Source organism: Ascidia mentula, chromosome 8, assembly GCF_947561715.1.
Source record: "Ascidia mentula chromosome 8, kaAscMent1.1, whole genome shotgun sequence".
Classification (NCBI taxonomy): Eukaryota; Metazoa; Chordata; class Ascidiacea; order Phlebobranchia; family Ascidiidae; genus Ascidia; species Ascidia mentula.
In genome coordinates this window covers 19,177,258-19,197,599 of record NC_138573.1, presented here as the reverse complement: position 1 = coordinate 19,197,599, position 20,342 = coordinate 19,177,258, and the positions used below count along the sequence as shown (strand labels likewise).

The window sequence follows — 20,342 nt, the reverse complement described above, 5'->3', positions numbered from 1 at the left end:
GTCGTCGGGTACATATATATCCAGTACGAAAACAGCAGTTACACTTTTCTGAGAAAAACATTCTGAATAACATGTTATATTGACACACTGGTATACCACTGTAGTTTATTGGTTCATTATTCACATTGTAGTTTAATAAAAGGAACAAATTTAGGTGAAATAATTGGGTAGAAACCACAAGTTGCATATGGCTCGTATCACAATACAAAGGAAGATTTCACACAACATACGTAAGAGGCAGTATATCCCGGGTAACTGACAAATAAACAAAAATTAAACTAGGGTTTGTATTCGTTTACTCCCATCAACAACTTGAGAGATGAATTTAATAAAAGTTAGTGGCTTTCTTGAACATCACTTGTTTCCGAAGCAACTTCATACGTCGACAACAAGCTGTGTTCCATTCCACTACGGATGTGGGCAATGTGGATTTCAACATTATTCTGGAAGCATCTGAAAATTATTTTAGTAAAACATATCACTTTAATAAATTGATTGTAGTGTAAAATAATATATATATTGGCTTTAGATCTGATGGTTTTAACTCTTGCAGTTGCAAATTATTTTCATTAAATAAGTTTACCAGTTATAAGTTTCAAACTTACTCTGAATTATCCGAACTCAATTTTGTCTTGATAACTCTCATCGCATCCGAGAGGGATTTAAATTCAATACAATTCCCTTTACTCTCCTTCAAGTACTGCAACAACACAATTATTTACTTAATTTAACTTTAAGAATGAACTTCCTGTTTGGGAGGGAAATAAAGAGGTTTTAAAAGATGACACTTGACACCTGTTTTGTCTTAAAACAAAAATCAAAACAGTTTGACTTTGAACAAAGAGTAATTTCGGGAGTGTTGTCTTCTCACGATATATATTTTTAACATTAACCTTTAAGTACAAAAACTATCATAAATCCATGATGCAATGACAAAAAAACCTGCCTTGACTTGAAGCATTAAACTTGTGAGTTGAGTGATGAGGTCAGTAAGGCCGACATTCTTGACCGGACGTTTCATTCCGATTCCACCGTCTTCCTCTCCGATGTTCTTCGAGGTAAGAAGGTTTTCAGCCGTTTCCATGCATTGCTGTCGTAGTTGGGTGGATTGGTCGCTTGGCAACGTTTGTTCAGGATATAACTGGAGGAATAAACTTTTTATGGATCGGTCCTTTGAAAAAGATTCAACTACGAAATTAAGCAAGTGATTTGAATTCTGATTTTTTTACATGTAAAGCTCAATTTGGCAACTGCCTAACAGTAAGCATGGCATACGTTTTGATGCTAATGTTTTCTGATAATTTTTATTACTAAAACGCCCCTGGCCTCCAATTCCACTAAATTTACAATTAAACAAAATGCCCAAGGGTTGTGAACGGTTTACAGTTTATACAGAGAAACTTACCTCCAAACAAAACCTCTGTACACCAACCAACAATTCGTTCAATCCTTTATTTAACTTCTCAAGATCCAACACCACAGTTGCATATTTCCGTTGGAACTCCAACGTTAGCTGTTCGCCATAGGAGTTCTGAAAGATCACTTAGTTTTTAGCTTTGTGCTTGTGGGTGGCGACTTATTGCTATAAGGTGATTATTATAATTCATACAAACTGGCACCAACCATTTTTTCTGCCTGAGAATTCATCTCTCCAAGCTTTTGTATTTTTTCTCGTTTCACAGCCAAAATTCGTGACAATCGTGCCACTTTCTTCAACAATTGGACAGGGAAACCCCCCAAAGTGCCACCGTCTTCAGTGGTGGACGAAAGAAACTTACTTCGGAGCGGAGAGCGTCCAAGAACGGGATCATGTTCCTTTAATGAAATGTATAGATGACAAAACTGTCAACATTCGTCAAATGTGTTTTACTTGTTTTTATGCTGTTGTCACACAACGTAAAGTCAGAAAAGAAGTAAGAATTGAAATGTTTTTACTTACAGTTGTTCCACTTTGAAAACTAGCGTCATGATCCACCGCTGAAAATCCTGGGTGGAGTTTATGGAATGGAAGATGCCGTTTGCGATCCATCAACGACATGAGGTTGATCGTCTCCTGTGGGTCACAACTCGCCACTTCAATATCTTGCACGGAATGGGTTCCAAGATTGGATCTGCAACAAAGGATTAAGACGTTTCAGCAAAAATAATTCAAAAGGCATTTGCTTGCTTCAATCATATTTTATATAAATTTCGAAAGCACCTTGAATAGTGGTGTGAGCAAGTAAGTAATTATATGTATAGTCCAAATTTCTCCAACACTTTTGCTTGCAAACACTTATTAGCCAGGCTGAAAATAATCAGAATACCTGTCAAATGTAACTCTGTAAGATGAATTTGATAAATCCACAGCATCAATTTGTCCAGTGAACAACCCATCATGTGATCCTCTTAACCGGGCTGAAATGAATAAAGTTCTTTTTTCCCAGGCTATTTAATCCCAAAAATGACCAAAACAATATTTAAAAAAAAAAAAAACGTTAATGCATGAGATCACAGGTTATTTTGGATTCAATATTCCATGCAGAAATATTTTTCAAAAGATTACCAGTAACTTTAGTTCCTACAACTAAGGGCATGGGAAGTTCTTTTGGCAAATCGCTCCAAATCTCTGAGTCGTCATGAGCAATTTTCCTCTGTTGGAGAAGGCGGATTTTTCCACGCTTGGCTGCCAGTGCTGCTCTCTCTTCCTCAAAGAACGCTGTTGAACATCTACAAAAGATATCGTGAAAATGTGCCTGAGGTAGTGACAGCTTATGGATTAATTTCAATTCATGAGAGTTAACTGCTTTCCAGGCAAAAAGCTTAATTTTGTGACAAACATTTGTGGAACCAACAAGATAGTGGCTAGTGTTGGATTAGAAAATGAAAACAAAAATGTTTTGATTTAAATATATTTCCTAACCTTCTAGGTTTCCCCATCAACCTCCTGATCTTGGACCAGTGAGCTCTTGTGAGTTGAGTTGTCTTCAGGTTGGGAAAAGATTCCTTCAGACACATGCAGAAGTCATTATCCCCATTGAACAACGCACTGAAATTCAAAAATGTGGGGTATAAAATTTCTGGTGTAATTAAACTCCAAACAATTTAGGTAAACCTGTCTAGATGGGAGCAGAACCACTCGAACATACACATCTTGTGAGCTTTGGGAAGTTTAAGAAGATTCCTTAATCGAGCGCCAACTTTCCGTGCAACCGCTTTCTCAGCATTTTGACTGTTGCCCACTGAAATGTCTGGAATCTGAAATAAATTATAAAACAATGTGTTGATATTGCATTGTTGAGACTTCACAAAACAATTTTGAGTGCAAATGATTTTTAATAAACTAAAATATTTTGTGTGGAACAAAATGATTCAGGCAGGTGCTTGATAATTTTGCATGTGTGTTTAGTCCGAAATTTGAAGGTTTCAAACTGCGTTGAAAAATGTCATATTCAAAAGGCAATGGTCAATTACCCTGTCAATATAATATATGTACAGTATTATATGCGTTTGGGTAAATTTGTTATTCAACACAGTTTCTGATGATTTTTTTTTTGTTGTCTTATAATCTTCAAATCTACCATGTTTTTTAGCATTGAATAAACACAAATACTTCACAATCAACAAATTGCCCAAGACTGCCATCGCACGTTCCAAATATAAACTAAGTTTACCGGACTGGGAGCTGTGGGAGTAAGTGGACTTGGAAGAGATTGTTGTTGAACATTTGAATGACGCATCACTTTGCGCTGATGCTTTCTCTCATCCGTTGTCACTTCATCGTCGTTGTAAATTAAACGATTTCTACGTCTTGTACGTTGAGGCTGGAAAATATAAGAAATAAAAGTATGGATTTAAATTTAAAAAGGGCAATGCTAGAAGAGAGGGAATGAACTACAAATAGAAAAGAAAGTTGGATCAGGAGAAGAACATATCCTTACAGACAAATTGCATTCACATCATAAACCACCATCATAAACTTTGCAATTAAATTCATGCAACAGCAGCTGTAAAAGCAAAAAATTCTAATAGAGACGATTGAGTTTGAGCGAAGAAAGTGTTTCATAGATTTTTAAATTCCTGAGAAAATTTATTAATTAAGTTTTCCACAACTATTTTGGACACATCAGGCGTTGCATTTCTACAGAACAGCGAACCGGATCATTCTGACCTACTTTTACTGCTGTGCAACAAGGATAAGCAAGAGAACATTTTGCTTATTTCAAAATCTGTCTGTAAAGGAATACTATCAGAGGTTTACCCTGTTTGGTGATGAAGACATCATCGCCACTCCGGAATGCTTCATGTTTATCAACGCTTGGACAGAGGAATCTGTTACAAATTTTTAGTTCAGAAAACAAAATTACGTGAAATAATCTACTGTCACCAATTTACACCAAAAACATAACTTTACCTTCAAGAACTTGTTCCGTCATTGCTATTGTTTAACGCAAATGTGTAAGATTCGCTAAAAATAATTCAATATGTGGAAACAATTTTGTAAAAAATATTGAAAATTTTCCAAACGCGCCCTTTTCGCGTGGTGGCGCAATTTTGCACTGAGATTGCGAAAAAGTGGAAAAAGGTAAACATTTTACCAAAGAATAACAATATAAAGTCATTTAAGTGTTAAATTTACGTCATTGACATTTTCATTAAAAATGCTACTTATTGCTGTTTTAGTTTTTGATTTTAAAAAAGGTCAAACAATCAAGTGGTTTGATTTTATGAGGTAGATGAGATAGAAATGCTCCTAATTTATTTTTTGTTTTTAACTTGTTACTTAAGAAAACCGGCCAATTATTTGTACAAACCACAAAAATTTCAATCTAAACTTCTACGTTGTTGTTCTGTGACGTCATTCAACGCATGACTGCTTTCGTTCCGTAATAGCAGAAATGGTTTTGTTATGCAAGATATGAAAGTTTTTCTTTTTTTACCCAATTTATAAGTCGCCTGATAGCTTAGTGACTGTTTTATTAATACGATTTTTTTTGCATTTATGCCGTTGGGCAAAAATGTCTACACAAACTCTTGTTATGCAATGACCCCCTTCTTCTTACAGCCTCGGTAGCTATAAGCTATGTACTCACTAACACGTTGCGATTTCCACTGAAAGTCAATGGGATCGCGTCAAACTCGGTTTAGTGGAAACCCAAACATGAGTGACTCAAGCAGTCATGAACAAGAGAGCGACAACGAGGAAGATCCAACTTTTGCGATGATTCTTGCTCTCATGATGAGAAAGTTCGTTAAAACAACTTTCTGTTGTGTGACTTCATATCAGTATTTAAACTTGCAAATACTAATATTTTAGTCAAACATTGATTTACAAAATGTCAAACATTGATTTAACTGCAGTTCGACATAAGATTTTTGAAATATTTAAAAATATAATCGAAAATAATAAAAACAATTTATAAGTTCCGTTGCTTTTCTGAATTTTATCTTTCTTTAGTGGTCAGGTACGATTTGTAAGTTCTCGAGGTTCGGATGAGGCAGGTGAAGATTCAAGTGATTCTGAACCTGAACGACTGACAAGTTGTTGTCCTCAGTCCACTTGTAATTCTGGCACTTCATCAATTGTGAGAATTTTAGATAATGTTCTTAAATAATAATGAAAGACTGTTAAATATTTTAATTTACCATGTTTATATTATCTTGATGTATATTTGTATGGCATTTTTTGCCTTAGTTATATTTAATGATTATTTGTAGAAGGAAAACTTGTGGGAGGATTTTTCATTCATTCGTAACGATTCTTCATCTCAGAAGACTGAAAAAGATCATCAACAGTTTTACCGACCAACCAACTTATCTTCCACCTTACGTCAGGTACCTTTAGTTATGTTGGTTGTGGTACTATGAACAATTAAAACAACCAAGTGACATTATGAAATGTGTTATTTGCAAAAAAGTTGTTATCCTAGTGCAGACGTCAGCAACATGTTGGACGTGTATGGTGAATGTGTCTCTTATACACCTGTGAAAAAAACAATAGTTTTAATAAATGAATAACATATAACTTTTGTTTTAATGATTTCCCTGCCAACAAATATGTATAGCTGAGCTAAGCCTATTTTTTTTCATGTGACCGTGACACATAAGGGGGTCAAGAATTACCCTTCGTAAATTGAAACAGGTTTTGTGGCCAACTGGCTATTGTAATCTAAAGTTCCACCATATAAGCAATATGCCTTGAATGGTGATGTTAATACTTTGGTGCTTTGTCTTACAGAGGGAGTACAAAGTTTGTGGACCCAAAAAGCACGAACACTTCACCTCAGGAATTTGCACTTCTATTTCTTCAAGGTAAGGCAGAGAAAATAATTTGTAAGATTGAGCGGTTTTCACTTCTTGTAAAGACTAATTCATGTTTTTATGTAGACCTATTTCTTAGGCCAAACAAAAAATGAATGTCAGGCTTGTTTTTTTGATTGAATGTGTGATGCATTTATTTAGATTTATCCCAAATCATGTTGATAAACGGATCGAATACGGAGAAAAACTATTTTGTGGAACTTACTCTTCTGATGGGTCACTATTTCTTTCAGCATGTCAAGGTAATGGTCATTGTTTATTGTTTGGAAATAATACAATATGGATTTAAAGTTTCTGAATACAAGCGTGTCTGCCCTATTTGGCTGGTTGTTGACTAAATAATGCAATTGATACAAGTTGTTTATTTAGTCAGAGTGAAATCTGCCCTGGCAATGTTGTCACATGGTAAATTTGTATATTTGTTTTACAGATCAACACATCAGGATATTCCACTCACAGGATGGTTTGCATGCGACACCATTCAAAGTAATAAGAGCAAAGGATGTTGGTTGGAGCGTTCTTGACACGGCATTCAGCCCTGACTCCAGATTTGCAGCTTATTCTAGCTGGTCTACTTGCAGTAAGTTTTACTCCTTTCACATATGGAGTGATTTACAGCTTCCTGTTACATTAACCAATGACCAATGACCAACATTACCTACAAATGCCCAATGAGGTTGTGTCCAACAAACTGATAATGTTTTAAACCATTGTGTCAGAAAGAAAATAAAAATTGTAAAATTTGACACAATAGCATTGTTTGTGTTTTGTATTAATGAAGTGGTATTTCACAAAATATCCTTTGCTGGTACTTCCTGTCTGTTGAGAATATTTAAACTTGACAGAGTTTGGTCAAAAGTAAAAATAACATGGACAGAGCATACAGCTCTTGAAGTTGGTTAAACCGTGAGTTTAAAAAACCTGGTCAATGATAATGAATGTTGGGCACCTGACTCAATTATATTTGTCATAGTCCACCTATGCACTGTCCACGATGGGGGCGACCCAAACGTTGAAAAACACATGGCACTTGATCTCAGGTAGGTTTTTTTACCATTAGTGCACAATTAATTTATTTTCAACCTGTTTCTGTTTGCAATCCAGACCTCCTCAACACAACTTTGCAATTTTCTCACTTAAGTTTTCATGCAATGGGGAGGAGATTATTTGCGGGTAAATACAATATCTTGAAATTTACTTCAATAAATAACAAATGTTTCCATTTATATTATATTATTGTTACAGTTCAAATGATGGTTACCTGTATGTATACGACCTTGAACGATCAGAAAGGACCTTGAGTGTGAGTTTGTATAAAGGTCATTTGACTTTTGTGCATATTGATGTTCAAGTTCACTTGGTTATTTGACTGATGCTTTGATGTGCAGTAAATCTCATGATCACCTTGTGGTTTCGGTGAAAATGAGTAAAGAAAATAGAAAAGTTCAGATATTAACACAATGTTGTTTTATTTGTTGGCATGGCAACATACTTACATTTTCAAGGGCACTCTCCAATTATCATCAAATTATTTTAGATTGATGCCCACGAAGATGATATAAATGCAGTTTGTTTTGCTGACAAATCTTCACAAATCCTTTACTCTGGTGGTGATGATGGTCTGGTCAAAGTGTGGGACAGACGGGCCTTTTCTGAAAATAACACAACCCCTGCAGGAACATTAGCTGGTCATCAGGATGGAATTACATTTATAGATTCAAAGGTAATTTTTAGCTGCTTGTTTGCCTATTGTGGGAATTTAGCATTCCATAAAAAATAACAATGATTGCTTTGTTCTTGAAATTTAAGATTTTAGAATTCAAGCATGGACTTAATAGTTTTGACTAAAATCAAACATACACCAACTACAGTATTTACGTGTATTTATAGGGTGATGCAAGGTACTTACTCTCCAACAGCAAGGACCAGTCGGTCAAACTGTGGGATATACGACGATTTTCCTCAGAATCTACAATCAATGCTGTGCGAAAAGCTGTTTCCAATCAATCCTGGGATTACAGATGGCAGAATGCACCAAGAGATTGTATGACATCTTCTTGATATATTACAATAAACCTATGCAGGCACAATCAGTTAAAAGTATACATATTTTAAATCTTGGGCCAACTCATAAGAAAAAATTGGCTTTGAATCAGCTTCACTGTGATGCCGCCTTACTTGCATATCATTCATAAAATGGATTGTTGTCATTGCAACCATGTTCTGATTGATTTTGTTGAAGAGTTTTTTTTTGAAATTTGTTTTGATTTTTATCTTACAAGGGATTGTGAAATACTGTGGGTTTTTACCCATTGTTAGTTTGCCAGTTCAAATTTGTTGTGTTGAAAATGTAATATTGTTTGCAGTGCGCTTGCACAAACGTGCGATAGCCGGCGACACTTCCGTGCAAACCTACGTTGGACACAAGGTTGCAAACACACTGATTCGTGCAAGATTTTCTCCTTTACACACAACGGGGAACAAATATATTTACTCTGGTTGTTCAACTGGGAGGATCTTTGGTAAGGATGAAATCAGTGTTTCTCAAACTTTTTTGTCTATGTTTACCACTGGCATTGTTTTCATTTGACTGTTGCCCTGAAGCTGGTATTACAATTATTCAACAGCTTTGTCTGAACTAGAAAGCTGACAAACCCCTTTATATTTTTTCATAGAACCCATTTTTGTACAGAGATCACAATACCTTTGTATTATTGCCGGACAAACTGATACGATCACAGCAAGCATAAAATTGTCTCCTACTTACTGCTTTATGTCATGGAACTCAGAATTTAGAAAAAAGACTAAAAATAAGTGTCATATTCCTGAGAGACACCAAAAGGACCGTTCACTGACCTGCACAGGCTGATTCCTGTAGTCATTTTTCACATTTACTCTCGTAAAACTTGGTAGCAAATATAATTAGACCCAATATATTGTGTTTCAGTTTATGACTTATTGACGGGAAAGGTGATGGCCAGACATAAAAACCACAAAAAATGTGTTCGAGATGTTTCTTGGCATCCATACCAACACCATATGATTTCAAGCTCGGTGAGCATATCTTCAACATAGTAAAATATATTTTTGCATAATTTTTCTATAAGTTCAGTATAAACTTATATAAATGACCCACAATGCAATGTAGTTTTTTTACGCAATCCATTTTTGTAGTGGGACGGAAGCATTGCTGAATGGGATTACGAGCCAGAAGGAATGGAAGTGGATTAAAAATAAGTTATTCACAAAATTAATTTACTGAAATTTATTATTTTTTTTAGTGACTGTGGCTGCCAAATTTCGTGACACTATCTAATGATTCTCCAATTGTTTGTAACCAAAAAACAGTTCCAAATTTACTTGTTTGCAAAATAGTTTCAGAAAAAAAAAATTATAATAGCTTGATTAAAATTCAATCACTGCACTTAAAAGTTTTTTTTAATTAACTATTTCATGAAGAGTTTCCATGGGATATTATATCTTTGTTTTTAATAAAAATCAAATGATTTTTGCTCATGGAATTTATGTGGGAACATTTTCCAGTCTTAACTTACAAAAAGTTCTATATTTCTTGTCAGCATGAAAAAATAATTTTGAGTTTGTTTTTTGGTTTCTTGTATACATATGATAATACATAGTTTTATTGATCAACTTTCTAATTTTAGTTCATGAATATTTGGTTAAGAGATGTCAAACCATATTCTTTCTGATGTGAGTTTTTTTACTCGTGTTCTGAGGTGAAAAATATATGGAACTAAACATACACACACACACAAGGTGCTTATAACCTTCTCAATGATAGACCTTAAAAGTGTCAACATCAGCTTACGGAGGTAAAATGTTGTTGATTAGTGGAACCAGGTATTGAACCAAAATCTGATCATACAAATTGCCAATAGTTTTCCGACTTCGTTCTCATGAGCAATATTTGCACTACAGCCCAGGAATAAAAATTCAATACTTAACATTGCAGGTAAACTACTTGTATTTTAAACATGTTGAAACATTATAATGATATGCAAAGTTTTGAAAACAATGTCCTGTATAAATTTTGTGGTTCACAACATATTAAAGCTTGCCAAAGAATCTTTAAGTGTTTCTTTAATCTGATCAAACCAACCATGGGTTTGATGGAAGAAGCAAGTTTTCGCAGATTTATGGATTCTTGCTTGATTTTTAAATTTGTTTCCTGGCCCCTTCAACATTGGTCACTCCTCTTCTAAAGCATGGGTTAGAATCTGACAAGCATCTTCAACCTTGTCATAGTGATGAACTTGAAACTGTTTCCCACATTTTGCACCCTCTATCATGGCAGAAAGACCTGAGTCAGGAAAGAGTTTAAGTTGTGTTTATTGTGGAACAAACAAGAACATACGTTTATTACTGGAGGGACGGAAAAGGCAGATTATCTTTTTCCCCATTTCCACAGCTCGGCCAAGTTCATAACCCACACCCAGCGATGGAGTGGTTACCTCGGCAACCACAACTGTCAAGAGATTTAAACCAATCACACTTCACCAAATGTTTTATATTTGTTATAAATTAGAATAAAAGTAATTCAAATTTAGGCAAACTATGACATCTCATACCATCAGTACTTTCCAGCCAGTTCACATCTCGATCATGAATATCTTTATCAGTGAGATTGGCATCATCTGAAAGTGTTTTGCTTTACAAAGGACTTCCAATTTTTAAAGGAAGTTTGAAAAGGACTTTCACCATAATAAAATGTACACCTTTAATGAACAAAAACGACCAGTAACAGCATTACACATTTACGAAACAATAGTTTTAACTCACCAACCAGTATTCCTTCAGCATTAACCTTGTCACTACCAACATGTTCAGTAAAAACCTTTCCAAAAGTTTTTAAATGTTCAATAATTTCGTGGTAAATGGCAACGTCTGCTCGCCCGCCGCGAATACTTCCACAAAAGTAAATTGCCAACTTCGTCATTATTTACGCGTTCCACCTGAAAGAGTTTCTAGTGCAATACGAAGTGTTACAAGCATGCAAATATCACAACTTCTTATATTTCCCGTGACTTTTAATGGCGGGAAAATAAAGGATTGTTTATGTTGTGTGAACACGTGCTCATGACGTAACGGTTATTCCCCAGGAATAAAATTGCAAAATTCTCGAAAACTGACGAATCCCCGTTTCTCATTAAAAAATGTATGTTTTGCTGTTGCGTTCTTGTTATGTGTTTGCAATTAAAAAATAATTTTTGCAGATTTTTTTTCAAAAAACTCTTTGCGAATTTATGTTTTCTGTGATTTAGCCTGAAGGTAAAATTGTATCTGTTTCCTAATATCGTAGATGTAGGTTTTCTTGACCTGTACTTTAATTGTGTTTAAACGGTAGCTTTTCACTTGTGGCTGCGACTTGAATAAAACGTGTTTGTTAAGGCCATACACTGGCCTTGTTTTTAAAATCCTGATCAAATAACAAATGTGTCCTAACTTGTTTGGTTTTCGCAATGCAAAAATGTTATGTCCAATCATGAATTAACATGTAATTATTACATTTTGTTTGCAGAACAAATTTAACAATGGAAAGTTTGCGACAATTTCGTGACGAAGTTGAGGAATTGGACAGAACAAATTTAATATCGTTATCATCGATAAAACGGTGGTTTGCTCTGCTCGGAATAACAGTGGCTATATTCAGCTATACATGGAACAGCATTTTCCATGGAAGTGGTTTTGAACATTTTCCCAAAGCCATGTCACCCTTCGAAGGTGGTAAATCAAGAATAACATTTATGTCAGAAGCGGATGCAAGAAAATTTCAGCTAAAAGAAATCAATGTTGTGATAACAGCTGCAAGTAAACACAAAACAAGAGCATATCAGAAGGTAGAAATCTTAAATAAATAAAAGTGTGTGTTTTCAATAATAAACAAGAACTATGTTCAACTTACAGCAAGAAATTCTGCAAAAATTGTCTTTAACTTTGAAGTTGTAACACAAAATTTCGACTAAAAGAAGTTTTTTAGTATTTTTTGACCCTGTAGCCAACTGGTGTGAAATTTTGTAGGAGGATGTGGAACCAGAGGTTGTGAAGGATGCAGTAGTCACGATGAAGTCCACTGTGATGCATACAAAGAAAGTGATTCACTTTCACATATTTACAAATGATCCTTTATACCAGTTCTTCATTGCCCGATTGGACCGCTGGCCGAACGAAATCCGACACAGAGTTTCATTTAATTTTCACCCCACAATCTACCCTGAAACTCTTGTCAGTGAATATGAAGATGATGAATCGTACAGATCACCTTTACTGTTTGTGCCACATATATTAAAGGATATAGACTACATAATGTATATTAAAGCAGGTGGAATCTTTCTACAGTCGGTCGACCAACTTTGGGCAAATTTGGAAGACTACAGTTCTGACAATGTTATGTCATTGGCACCTTATAACATATACTCTACATGTCCAGCTAATAGAGATGTTTTGGCTATTGATAAAGTGTTCAGTTCTTCTGTGATCCTGCTAGATCTTTATAAACTGAGAACCACTGTCTTCAAGGTGCCCACAAAGATAAATGGTGATTCCCTGCCAGGCAATGTTGAAACAGAAAAATTGACATGGAGTCCAAATATGATACTTAAATATGTGAACACGTACTCTGAATATTTTAAAATAACACAGCAAGATATTTTGAATGTGATGGCGTACTATAACCCCAAAATGATCAGCCAACTAAGTCACAAATGGAATTGCAATGCTGGCAACATTCCTTTGGGTTTTGATGAACAGCAAACCAAAGCAATCATGTTAAAGTCTAATTTGATCTTTTCTTATTCAGGCAAATGGAGTTCAAATTTAAAAACACTTATTTTAAATGCCGATTTTAGAAATCATACTCTTGTTGACTGGTACATGCACAGACTTTTATAGTTTTTTATTATTGTACTTAAAAGTAAAAATGTATTAAGAAAGCAATTTACACCACACAGAATATTAGCGATGACGAGGCCATTGGCATCAGATCAATCTGCTCTAAGAATGATTTAATCTCTATCGTTATGACGAGTTTTACAAGTATTTTGTTGCATATACTTGTTTCATCATTACATGCAAGTGTTCCTTTTGCACAATTTCTACTGTTTGCTTCCAATTCAATTTGTGGCATTGCTATTTGTATTACAGCTCTTTTATATGACATGAAATGTTGAATGTTTTGTCTTGGAGTTGGACATGTCAAGTTTTTGACAGAAGATCATGCATCAATCTGCAGCAATGGCTATAGAACCATACGACCAGCAACGAGAAAAATTTTTTGCTTTTAATTTAACCTGTTCAAATTGGGGTTGTTAAGAAAAACTAATGTAGACATCTTCCCCGTCCACACGTATCTTTATTTTTTTACGATCTCTATGGCAACGATGATAAAATGGATGCGTTCGTAGTAACTTCAAATTCGAATATAGCACGTGTGAAAGTTCTAGAATAAAATAGAGATTGTTTGCGCTGTTATTCAGGCGATAAATCAAGGAATTGCTTTAAGTATTTTATCAATAGTATAAAGTGGTAACTGTTTGTTATTTGGCGGTTTTCTATCATTCTAAAGTGCATTATGTTTTATCAAACGATTTGGAACGTGACAAACTTCATTCAATGTATTATGTATGTTGAAAGCTTTATCGATCGACAGCCTGTCGTGGAAGATAGTTTAAGCATAGATCCAGTATTATTTGTGTTGTTTTTTCTATTAAGCACAAGTATATATGCTGCTTTTAATTCAAACCATTTTCTTTTATAACAGCATGTTTACCTCTGACAATTGATTTCACAAGACAAAAATTAAATATGATTACAACGTGTCAAACTTATTTATAACCAACGAAAGTGGAATTAAATTGCAACAACATGGATTTGCAAAACAATGCATTTGAAAAACTTTATATTGACTTGACCCGCATGACGCCAAAATTATGCAATTCACGGGATGTCATAGAAACCATCAACAAGCTAAACGAAATTAACTATCGAACAAAACTGCCTTTTATCACAAAATGGATTTGCACGGATATGATTATGATGCTCCTGGACAAAATCAAGGAATTCAAATTGGAAGGCTTCGAATTGGAACCTGTTTTGCAACTTATCATCAACATTGCTGCAAAACAGGAGATAATTGTGTGTAGCATGTCTGTCAATGTGATTTTGCATGGCCTTAAAGATTTATGGCTTATTTATAAAACCAAAACAGCTTTACTTGGACAAAGTAACTTGTACTGTTCACTGTGGGGTGCAATTGCTGCCGCAGTTTATGGAAATGGAGCTTACATTATTCCAGACACTGTGAAATGGTTGCTTGAAGAACAAGAATTTATTGTAAATCTTTCTGGGTTGGAAAATGCCCAAATAATGGAAGGCAAGAAGATTTATATCCAATGTCTTACAGGACTGTGTTTATCATCTGAAAGCCGTGAAAATCTTAATGACGAATCAATGTTAAAATGTCTAAGAATATTTATCACAGTACTACAATCTGTCAGTAAAACCGCTGATGTTTCTGATTTCAAACTTGCTTACTCTGCACATAAAGGACTACACAATATTTTGGAGCATAGTTCAGGTTTACATATTGGTGAAATTGGACCCTTGTTGGCTGTACTGAAGCGACACCTAGTGTTTGGTCTCCCGTTCGCTTTTGCTGCTGGTGATCTTCCAACAGTCCTTCACCCCCTTCCAATACCGGAAGTCATGAAAGTGCAGTCAAACACCCCCCGAATGGCTGGCAGAAAAAAGAAGAAAAAGAACAGACCAAGGTCGGCCGAGAGGGGGGGAGGAAGCTCTCAACGAAGTTCAAGTCGTGGTTCTCGAGGTGAGTCACACAACAGACAGACAAATTCACATCGAAATGAGGAACCCCAAGTAAACAACAACGTGTCTGCCAATAATTCCACCATTTCAGGAGTTATTATTGATGCAATGGGTCAGCTTGTTTTCGTTACGAGCTCTGAGTCAGAATTTTCTGACACTGAAGCAGGTCAGCGTTCAAAGATGCATTCATTTGCATTGAAAATAAGGCAAATCGCATTTGGAAATCTCTATCTTGTTATTCGAAAAACTAGCCGACATATTATGTTTGGATTTTGGAATTCCTTTCTACACGGGGCAAGTTCCTCCGATATTTCGTTGCTGTTTTGTTTAACAAACGATCCGGCACCAAAGGCCAGAGTTGCTGCTTTAATGGTTCTTAGTGCAATGATTGAAGGAAGCAAGCAGTTTCTATCGCTCGTGTGCAGAGAATCAACTTCCACTTCTTTTGTTCCATTTTCTGGCCTCATCACATCTGCTATCCATGCATGTCATGATACTCTATTTTCTGCTATTATAAAGGAAAGATCCTCCATTACTCAAGTTCATATATTAAAGGCATTAGCATCTCTTGCTGGAAATACACCATATTCAAAATTGCAGCATGGTTTGATTGAAAAATTGGTCAGCAATGTTCGACTGTTTATGCAAAGGAACCTAGATACTGACAGCCAAGTGGTAGCACTTACTGTATTTGTTGCATTGTTCAGTCACGATCCACCACTTTGTGAAGTTGCTTGTGGTGTTTCTGATCAAAGTTACACAATTCAAGATTCATCACCATTTTCCAAACAACTTTCACAGCCACTCGCAACTTCAATAAATAGTTTTACAAACTCGTGGTTGGTTGAACAGTGTCTGGGGTGGCTTGACCTTGAGAAAGAAACTGTTTCAATCTCGCTCCGAGTGGCATCTTTACAAACACTTACTGCTTGTTGCAAACCATATTTTGTGCTCGTGAAACCGTATGTACCAAGATTTAAAAATGCCATTTGCAGCTGTTTGAGTTCAGAAAATGTTACAGTAAAACTACACGCTTGTAAGCTTTTGGAAAATGTTGGTGGTTGCTTATTGCAATGCAGCCAAGATTCATCAGAAAATAATGAAATATGGATTAATGACAATGCTGTGTTGTGGGAGTTTCTGCTCTCTGGCCCTCTGCAAACCATTTCCCAGGGTGGTGAAGACCCAGTTATTCGTAGTTACTTATGCGACTGCCTCTCCACCATTGGACCTGTAGTGTTTGAAATGCTTCCCAGGAAACTACAATTATTCTGCCAGACTCTGTTGCTTGGTTTCACTGGTGATGAAAATTACTTGGTAAGATCTGCTGCTGTGCGTTCATTGGCTGTTTTTATCATGTTCCCATTCCTTAGAAAAGACATTGCCTTTGTTGAAGATGTGGCATCTTGTATTCTAAAGCTTATGCATGATCCCATTAAAAGTGTTCAATGCAATGCAGCATGGTCTTTTGGCAACTTAACTGATGCAATTATTGTGAGTGTTGAAACAGATGAAAGTTTTCGCGGTAAAATAAGCAACAAGCTTCTGCTTAATTTGTTTGAGAATGCTGTAGCTACAATCGACAACAAAGACAAAGTAAGATTTAATGTAATGCGAGCTTTGGGAAATCTTCTTCGCTTCTGTAATGCAAAACATCTGGAAATCGTGAGGCTAAAAAAGGTCATGCTGAATTCTGTTGATGTCATCGCCTCTGGTGCAACAAAAGACCCACTAATGAAAGTCAGGTGGAATGCTTGTCTTGCTTGCGGAAATTTCTTAAACAATTCCAACTTACCCATAGGTGACACTGAGTGGACGGATAATATTTATGATGCGTTATGTGAGGCTGTTTCTAAATCAAAAAATTACAAAGTACGAATCAAGGCATCTGCTGCAATTAGTTGTGTTACCTCTCTTGACAGCTTTGGTTTAAAGTTTGACGATGTGATCTGTTGCATTGCACAATGCATGCACAACTTGGTGTCAGAGACCACTGAAGATTTCGAGGAATTTCGCTTCAGAGATCGATTAAATGAACAGCTCTGTTGTACATTTCTTCACTTGGTCAAACTGATGAAATCAGTTAACCTTAAAAAGTTTGTTGTGGCATTTGAAAGTGCTGAAGCATATTTAACACTTTCAGAACTGCTCAAAAATTGTTATGAAGTAATTCAGAAGCGTTTCAGTGTTACACCAGATGTTATCAAGGAATCTGTGCAGGAATCGTATATTGCACTGGGGCAATTATTGGACAAGGATAAAATTGTATTGTTTGGTTTGAGTGCGGCAAACTGGAATGCAATGCTTGGTAATTGTGAAGAAGATTTTAAAGATTTCAGTTATTTGGAAATTTTTAAGTTCTATTCTGCAACATAAAAGTGATCAAATAGTTTTGCTGCATGATTGTGTAATTGTTTCCCTTTTGTTTTGTTGGTTGATGTATAAGTGACAAACCATCACAGTTCAAATGTAAAATGTGGTTTTAATAAAATTCCGTTCTTGTTTTGAATGGTATATAATAGATTTGGCCACAGTATTTAAGTGCTAGTATGTTGTTATTTAACTTTGTTGTTGTTGTCTTTTTTGTCATATATTAAATTATTATTTGAATATTCTTGTGATTTTTTAAATGAAAAAATATGTTCCACCCCCTTGTCTTGTATGTTTCAGTAGGATAACAAAGTATCATAGACCTAAAGCAAAAAATGAAGTTTAGAGACGAAAGTGAAATTTCCAGAAAAAAACAACGTACGTCTATTTGAAAAAAAATTCAAACACACCTGATAAAAATACAGAAATTGGTTGCGCCGGGGTTTGAACCCTCAACCGCTGAATTCTCGGCCTTGGCCATGCTGCTCTGTAACCACGCGGTAACGTGTCACGTGGTTGGGATTATTTGTAAACTTTGGTGAAAGGTTGTTAACACCGGCGTATGTGGAGATTTGATAACTAACATTTATCTGGGATAGTTGTAAACTAAGTAAATTGTTACAGCAGATCTTGTTACTTAGTTGTTAGGCATAAAAATGGCAGCTGTTGAACAAAAGTGGAGTGAAGAGCAATTGAAATCGGACGGGGTTTCAAAAAAAGACGTTGTACAGTTTTTGCAAGAGTACGCAGCTCCGAAGGTTGGTTTTTTTGAAGACTAAATATTATTAAATTGTTTTATTTGAAAACTGCCGATTGGTGAAGTTTACCTGTATGTCCTTTATTTAGTTTCTGCATGAGCAAAAACTTCAAGGGAGTTTAAAAAATGTGACAAAAACATCCAAAAAAGATCATCTTGTTTCAGCTTATAACGAGCTCTTTGAGAAAAAGGTAAAAAGTTATTTTTCACACAAGTTTTTGTAAATTTATTTATAAAGTTGCTTTATTTGTTTGGAGCCTTATTTGCTGTCTGGACAACTTTGCAAGTATTTCTGTACCAATGTCACGAAAAAATTTTGAATGAAAAATAATCGATGGAATTATACAAGTTCTTAAATCTAAACCGTTTTTTTTATTAGCCACTCATATATTTGTATTGTTGACAATTTCAGGCATTCAAGGGCAGTGAATACGATGTTCCTGTGGAACAAGTGACACATGCAGTAAAGCAAATAAGTGTGTCAGAACACAAGACACAACCAAAGGAAGAAGTTGGACCACCCAAGTTCAAAAAAAGTGTCCTCAAAAAGGGCGACAAAGAAAACTTTCCAAAACGAGGAGATAAAGTATCCTGTTACTACATTGGTAAATTGTCAGATGGAACTGTATTCGACAGCTTACAACCAGGTATAAAGTTGTAAGATACGGTTTTGGTATATAACCGTTGGTTTCATGCAATATTTTTACAATTGTTCCATTCTCTGTAGGAACAAAAAAGAAGAAACTCCAACCACTGATTTTTAATGTTGGCAAGGGAAATGTAATAAAAGGAGTGAGTTAAGATTTTTTTTGCTCTATAAGTAATCTTGAGATTCACTGGCTTCAGAATTGATTAGATGACACTCCGGCACTGTTTTAAAGATTTTCATATTTTACTTCTTAATCACTTGCTTTCAAAAAATCAAAATCACTTGGAAGTGATTGCCAAAATATGTTGAAATTAAATCAATTGTCAAAATTTGCATCATGGTAAAATCTACCTTGTATAATTAAGTGCTGCTTTAATGTGTCGACGGGGTTAATTAACCACCTACATATTTTTCCAGTGGGACGAAGCTCTTCTGACTATGAGTGTTGGTGAAAAAGCGGAAATAATAATCGAGCCGGAATGGGCATATGGGAAACAGGGAAAACCTGAAGCAAAGTAAGAATGATTGTAAAACACTTGGTTTAGTTGGCATTAAACTTTGCAATTATATTGTAGCCACTTATTCCGGCTTAATTTAATATTTGTTTTTCAGAATCCCTCCACATGCAACTCTTACATTTGAGGTTGAACTCTGCAGAATCGACTGATTACTGGTTTCTGTTTTATCTCAAACTTGCATCTAGTTTGTGGATAAATAGTACTCATGTAAAGGAATTTGGGAGCGATTTTAACATAATGTTCCTTCTGCGTGCAGTTGCCAATCCAGACAGCATTTTTAATTTTAAAACTGCCATGTTTAGAAGTGTTGTTATGTTCGTTCCATCCACTGTCTACTAGTGTTTAACACTTTTGTGCCGAGCTGGTATAAAATTTTCAACAGTTCGATCAATATTAGTTTTGAAGTTTAGTGTTTTATGTTGAGATATAAAATGTTACAGTAAATTCAGATGTACACAAAGGTGTCTTTAATTTTTTTGATGGTGCATAAAAAAGTAGAACACAAAGAAAGCAGTTCCGCAACATTTTATCAACAACCGTTATTTACTTTTCATTTTGTTTGGTTGTGAATAACATGCTTTTTTGTGTGCGGATTCTTCTCAAAAAGGTGATTAAATAAAATTTTGTTCAAACTTGGGACATTGGCTCAGGTATTTTTACGTATAGTTCTTGAGAAAAGTAGAAATTGTTAGCCAGTAATTTTGCTAATTGTAGAAGTTTTCGTAGTACAATGTCCATCCTGTACCGGTACGGATAATTTGAATGTGACGACCTCTCACTCGATGGGACATAGAAAAATACGCGTTTAATAGAGATCAGGCGAAACAACACGTGGGTTTTTCAGGGTATTTAAATATCCCTTCAAAACATTGGTAAGTGGCTGATTTAATCTTATGTTATTCTGTGT

The 20,342-nt window shown here is 35.3% G+C and overlaps 6 protein-coding genes across 7 annotated transcripts; 4 read left to right on the top strand and 2 right to left on the bottom strand.

Annotated features, from left to right (window-relative positions):
• Positions 1-9: 9 nt before the first annotated feature.
• LOC145910641 (protein lin-9 homolog) lies at positions 10-4,533 on the bottom strand. The gene is made up of 13 exons (XM_082997830.1): positions 4,394-4,533; positions 4,241-4,311; positions 3,654-3,803; positions 3,095-3,237; positions 2,903-3,028; positions 2,546-2,709; positions 2,307-2,397; positions 1,940-2,111; positions 1,624-1,815; positions 1,406-1,531; positions 947-1,141; positions 606-700; positions 10-453 (listed from the first exon to the last, which is right to left on the bottom strand). Exons 1-13 carry the CDS (start codon positions 4,413-4,415, stop codon positions 336-338), a joined length of 1,665 nt encoding a protein of 554 aa, XP_082853956.1. The 5' UTR covers positions 4,416-4,533; the 3' UTR covers positions 10-335.
• A 515-nt stretch (positions 4,534-5,048) lies between these two features.
• On the top strand, positions 5,049-9,967 carry LOC145910443 (DDB1- and CUL4-associated factor 11-like). 2 transcript variants are annotated; one of them, XM_082997570.1, is made up of 14 exons: positions 5,049-5,226; positions 5,438-5,564; positions 5,701-5,814; positions 6,218-6,291; positions 6,442-6,542; positions 6,731-6,880; positions 7,274-7,340; positions 7,405-7,473; positions 7,546-7,603; positions 7,838-8,023; positions 8,191-8,344; positions 8,667-8,822; positions 9,248-9,354; positions 9,475-9,967. In XM_082997570.1, the coding sequence occupies exons 1-14, from the start codon at positions 5,102-5,104 to the stop codon at positions 9,529-9,531; spliced, it is 1,545 nt and encodes a 514-aa protein (XP_082853696.1). In that variant the 5' UTR covers positions 5,049-5,101; the 3' UTR covers positions 9,532-9,967. The 2 variants fall into 2 exon arrangements, with proteins under 2 accessions (XP_082853696.1, XP_082853695.1); XM_082997569.1 differs by having other exon boundaries at positions 5,698-5,814; positions 9,475-9,966.
• Positions 9,968-10,119: 152 nt separating this feature from the next.
• On the top strand, positions 10,120-13,436 carry LOC145910882 (glucoside xylosyltransferase 2-like). Its single transcript, XM_082998096.1, has 4 exons — positions 10,120-10,133; positions 10,200-10,273; positions 11,840-12,158; positions 12,340-13,436. The coding sequence occupies exons 3-4, from the start codon at positions 11,853-11,855 to the stop codon at positions 13,207-13,209; spliced, it is 1,176 nt and encodes a 391-aa protein (XP_082854222.1). The 5' UTR covers positions 10,120-10,133; positions 10,200-10,273; positions 11,840-11,852; the 3' UTR covers positions 13,210-13,436.
• On the bottom strand, positions 10,276-11,343 carry LOC145910883 (5-hydroxymethyl-dUMP N-hydrolase-like). The gene is made up of 4 exons (XM_082998097.1): positions 11,101-11,343; positions 10,890-10,955; positions 10,676-10,786; positions 10,276-10,621 (listed from the first exon to the last, which is right to left on the bottom strand). Exons 1-4 carry the CDS (start codon positions 11,255-11,257, stop codon positions 10,509-10,511), a joined length of 447 nt encoding a protein of 148 aa, XP_082854223.1. The 5' UTR covers positions 11,258-11,343; the 3' UTR covers positions 10,276-10,508.
• Positions 13,437-14,081: 645 nt separating the features above from the next.
• Positions 14,082-17,664, top strand: LOC145911024 (HEAT repeat-containing protein 6-like). Its single transcript, XM_082998256.1, has one exon. The coding sequence runs from the start codon at positions 14,182-14,184 to the stop codon at positions 17,515-17,517; it is 3,336 nt and encodes a 1,111-aa protein (XP_082854382.1). The 5' UTR covers positions 14,082-14,181; the 3' UTR covers positions 17,518-17,664.
• Positions 17,665-18,114: 450 nt separating this feature from the next.
• Positions 18,115-20,072, top strand: LOC145911178 (peptidyl-prolyl cis-trans isomerase FKBP3-like). Its single transcript, XM_082998435.1, has 6 exons — positions 18,115-18,269; positions 18,358-18,459; positions 18,681-18,915; positions 18,996-19,060; positions 19,335-19,432; positions 19,530-20,072. The coding sequence occupies exons 1-6, from the start codon at positions 18,168-18,170 to the stop codon at positions 19,582-19,584; spliced, it is 657 nt and encodes a 218-aa protein (XP_082854561.1). The 5' UTR covers positions 18,115-18,167; the 3' UTR covers positions 19,585-20,072.
• The last annotated feature ends 270 nt before the right edge of the window (positions 20,073-20,342 follow it).

What these genes read in the sequence shown, in the direction of transcription:
- LOC145910641 (XM_082997830.1), bottom strand. Translation starts at nt 4,415, where the DNA reads ATGACGGAACAAGTTCTTGAAG. An exon ending in CTCCCACAGCTCCCAGTCCG is followed by an intron (nt 3,238 to 3,653) that starts GTAAACTTAGTT and finishes AATTTATTTCAG; the next exon opens with ATTCCAGACATTTCAGTGGG. An exon ending in TTGATGGGGAAACCTAGAAG is followed by an intron (nt 2,710 to 2,902) that starts GTTAGGAAATAT and finishes TATCTTTTGTAG; the next exon opens with ATGTTCAACAGCGTTCTTTG.
- LOC145910443 (XM_082997569.1), top strand. Translation starts at nt 5,102, where the DNA reads ATGGGATCGCGTCAAACTCGGTTTAGTGGAAACCCAAACATGAGTGAC. An exon ending in TTACATTTATAGATTCAAAG is followed by an intron (nt 8,024 to 8,190) that starts GTAATTTTTAGC and finishes GTGTATTTATAG; the next exon opens with GGTGATGCAAGGTACTTACT. An exon ending in GCAGAATGCACCAAGAGATT is followed by an intron (nt 8,345 to 8,666) that starts GTATGACATCTT and finishes TATTGTTTGCAG; the next exon opens with TGCGCTTGCACAAACGTGCG.
- LOC145911024 (XM_082998256.1), top strand. Translation starts at nt 14,182, where the DNA reads ATGGATTTGCAAAACAATGCATTTGAAAAACTTTATATTGACTTGACC.
- LOC145910883 (XM_082998097.1), bottom strand. Translation starts at nt 11,257, where the DNA reads ATGACGAAGTTGGCAATTTACTTTTGTGGAAGTATTCGCGGCGGGCGA. An exon ending in TGCTGAAGGAATACTGGTTG is followed by an intron (nt 10,956 to 11,100) that starts GTGAGTTAAAAC and finishes AAACACTTTCAG; the next exon opens with ATGATGCCAATCTCACTGAT. An exon ending in CCGTCCCTCCAGTAATAAAC is followed by an intron (nt 10,622 to 10,675) that starts GTATGTTCTTGT and finishes TTCCTGACTCAG; the next exon opens with GTCTTTCTGCCATGATAGAG.
- LOC145911178 (XM_082998435.1), top strand. Translation starts at nt 18,168, where the DNA reads ATGGCAGCTGTTGAACAAAAGTGGAGTGAAGAGCAATTGAAATCGGAC. An exon ending in AAGAGTACGCAGCTCCGAAG is followed by an intron (nt 18,270 to 18,357) that starts GTTGGTTTTTTT and finishes TCCTTTATTTAG; the next exon opens with TTTCTGCATGAGCAAAAACT. An exon ending in AGGGAAATGTAATAAAAGGA is followed by an intron (nt 19,061 to 19,334) that starts GTGAGTTAAGAT and finishes ATATTTTTCCAG; the next exon opens with TGGGACGAAGCTCTTCTGAC.
- LOC145910882 (XM_082998096.1), top strand. Translation starts at nt 11,853, where the DNA reads ATGGAAAGTTTGCGACAATTTCGTGACGAAGTTGAGGAATTGGACAGA. An exon ending in AAACAAGAGCATATCAGAAG is followed by an intron (nt 12,159 to 12,339) that starts GTAGAAATCTTA and finishes GAAATTTTGTAG; the next exon opens with GAGGATGTGGAACCAGAGGT.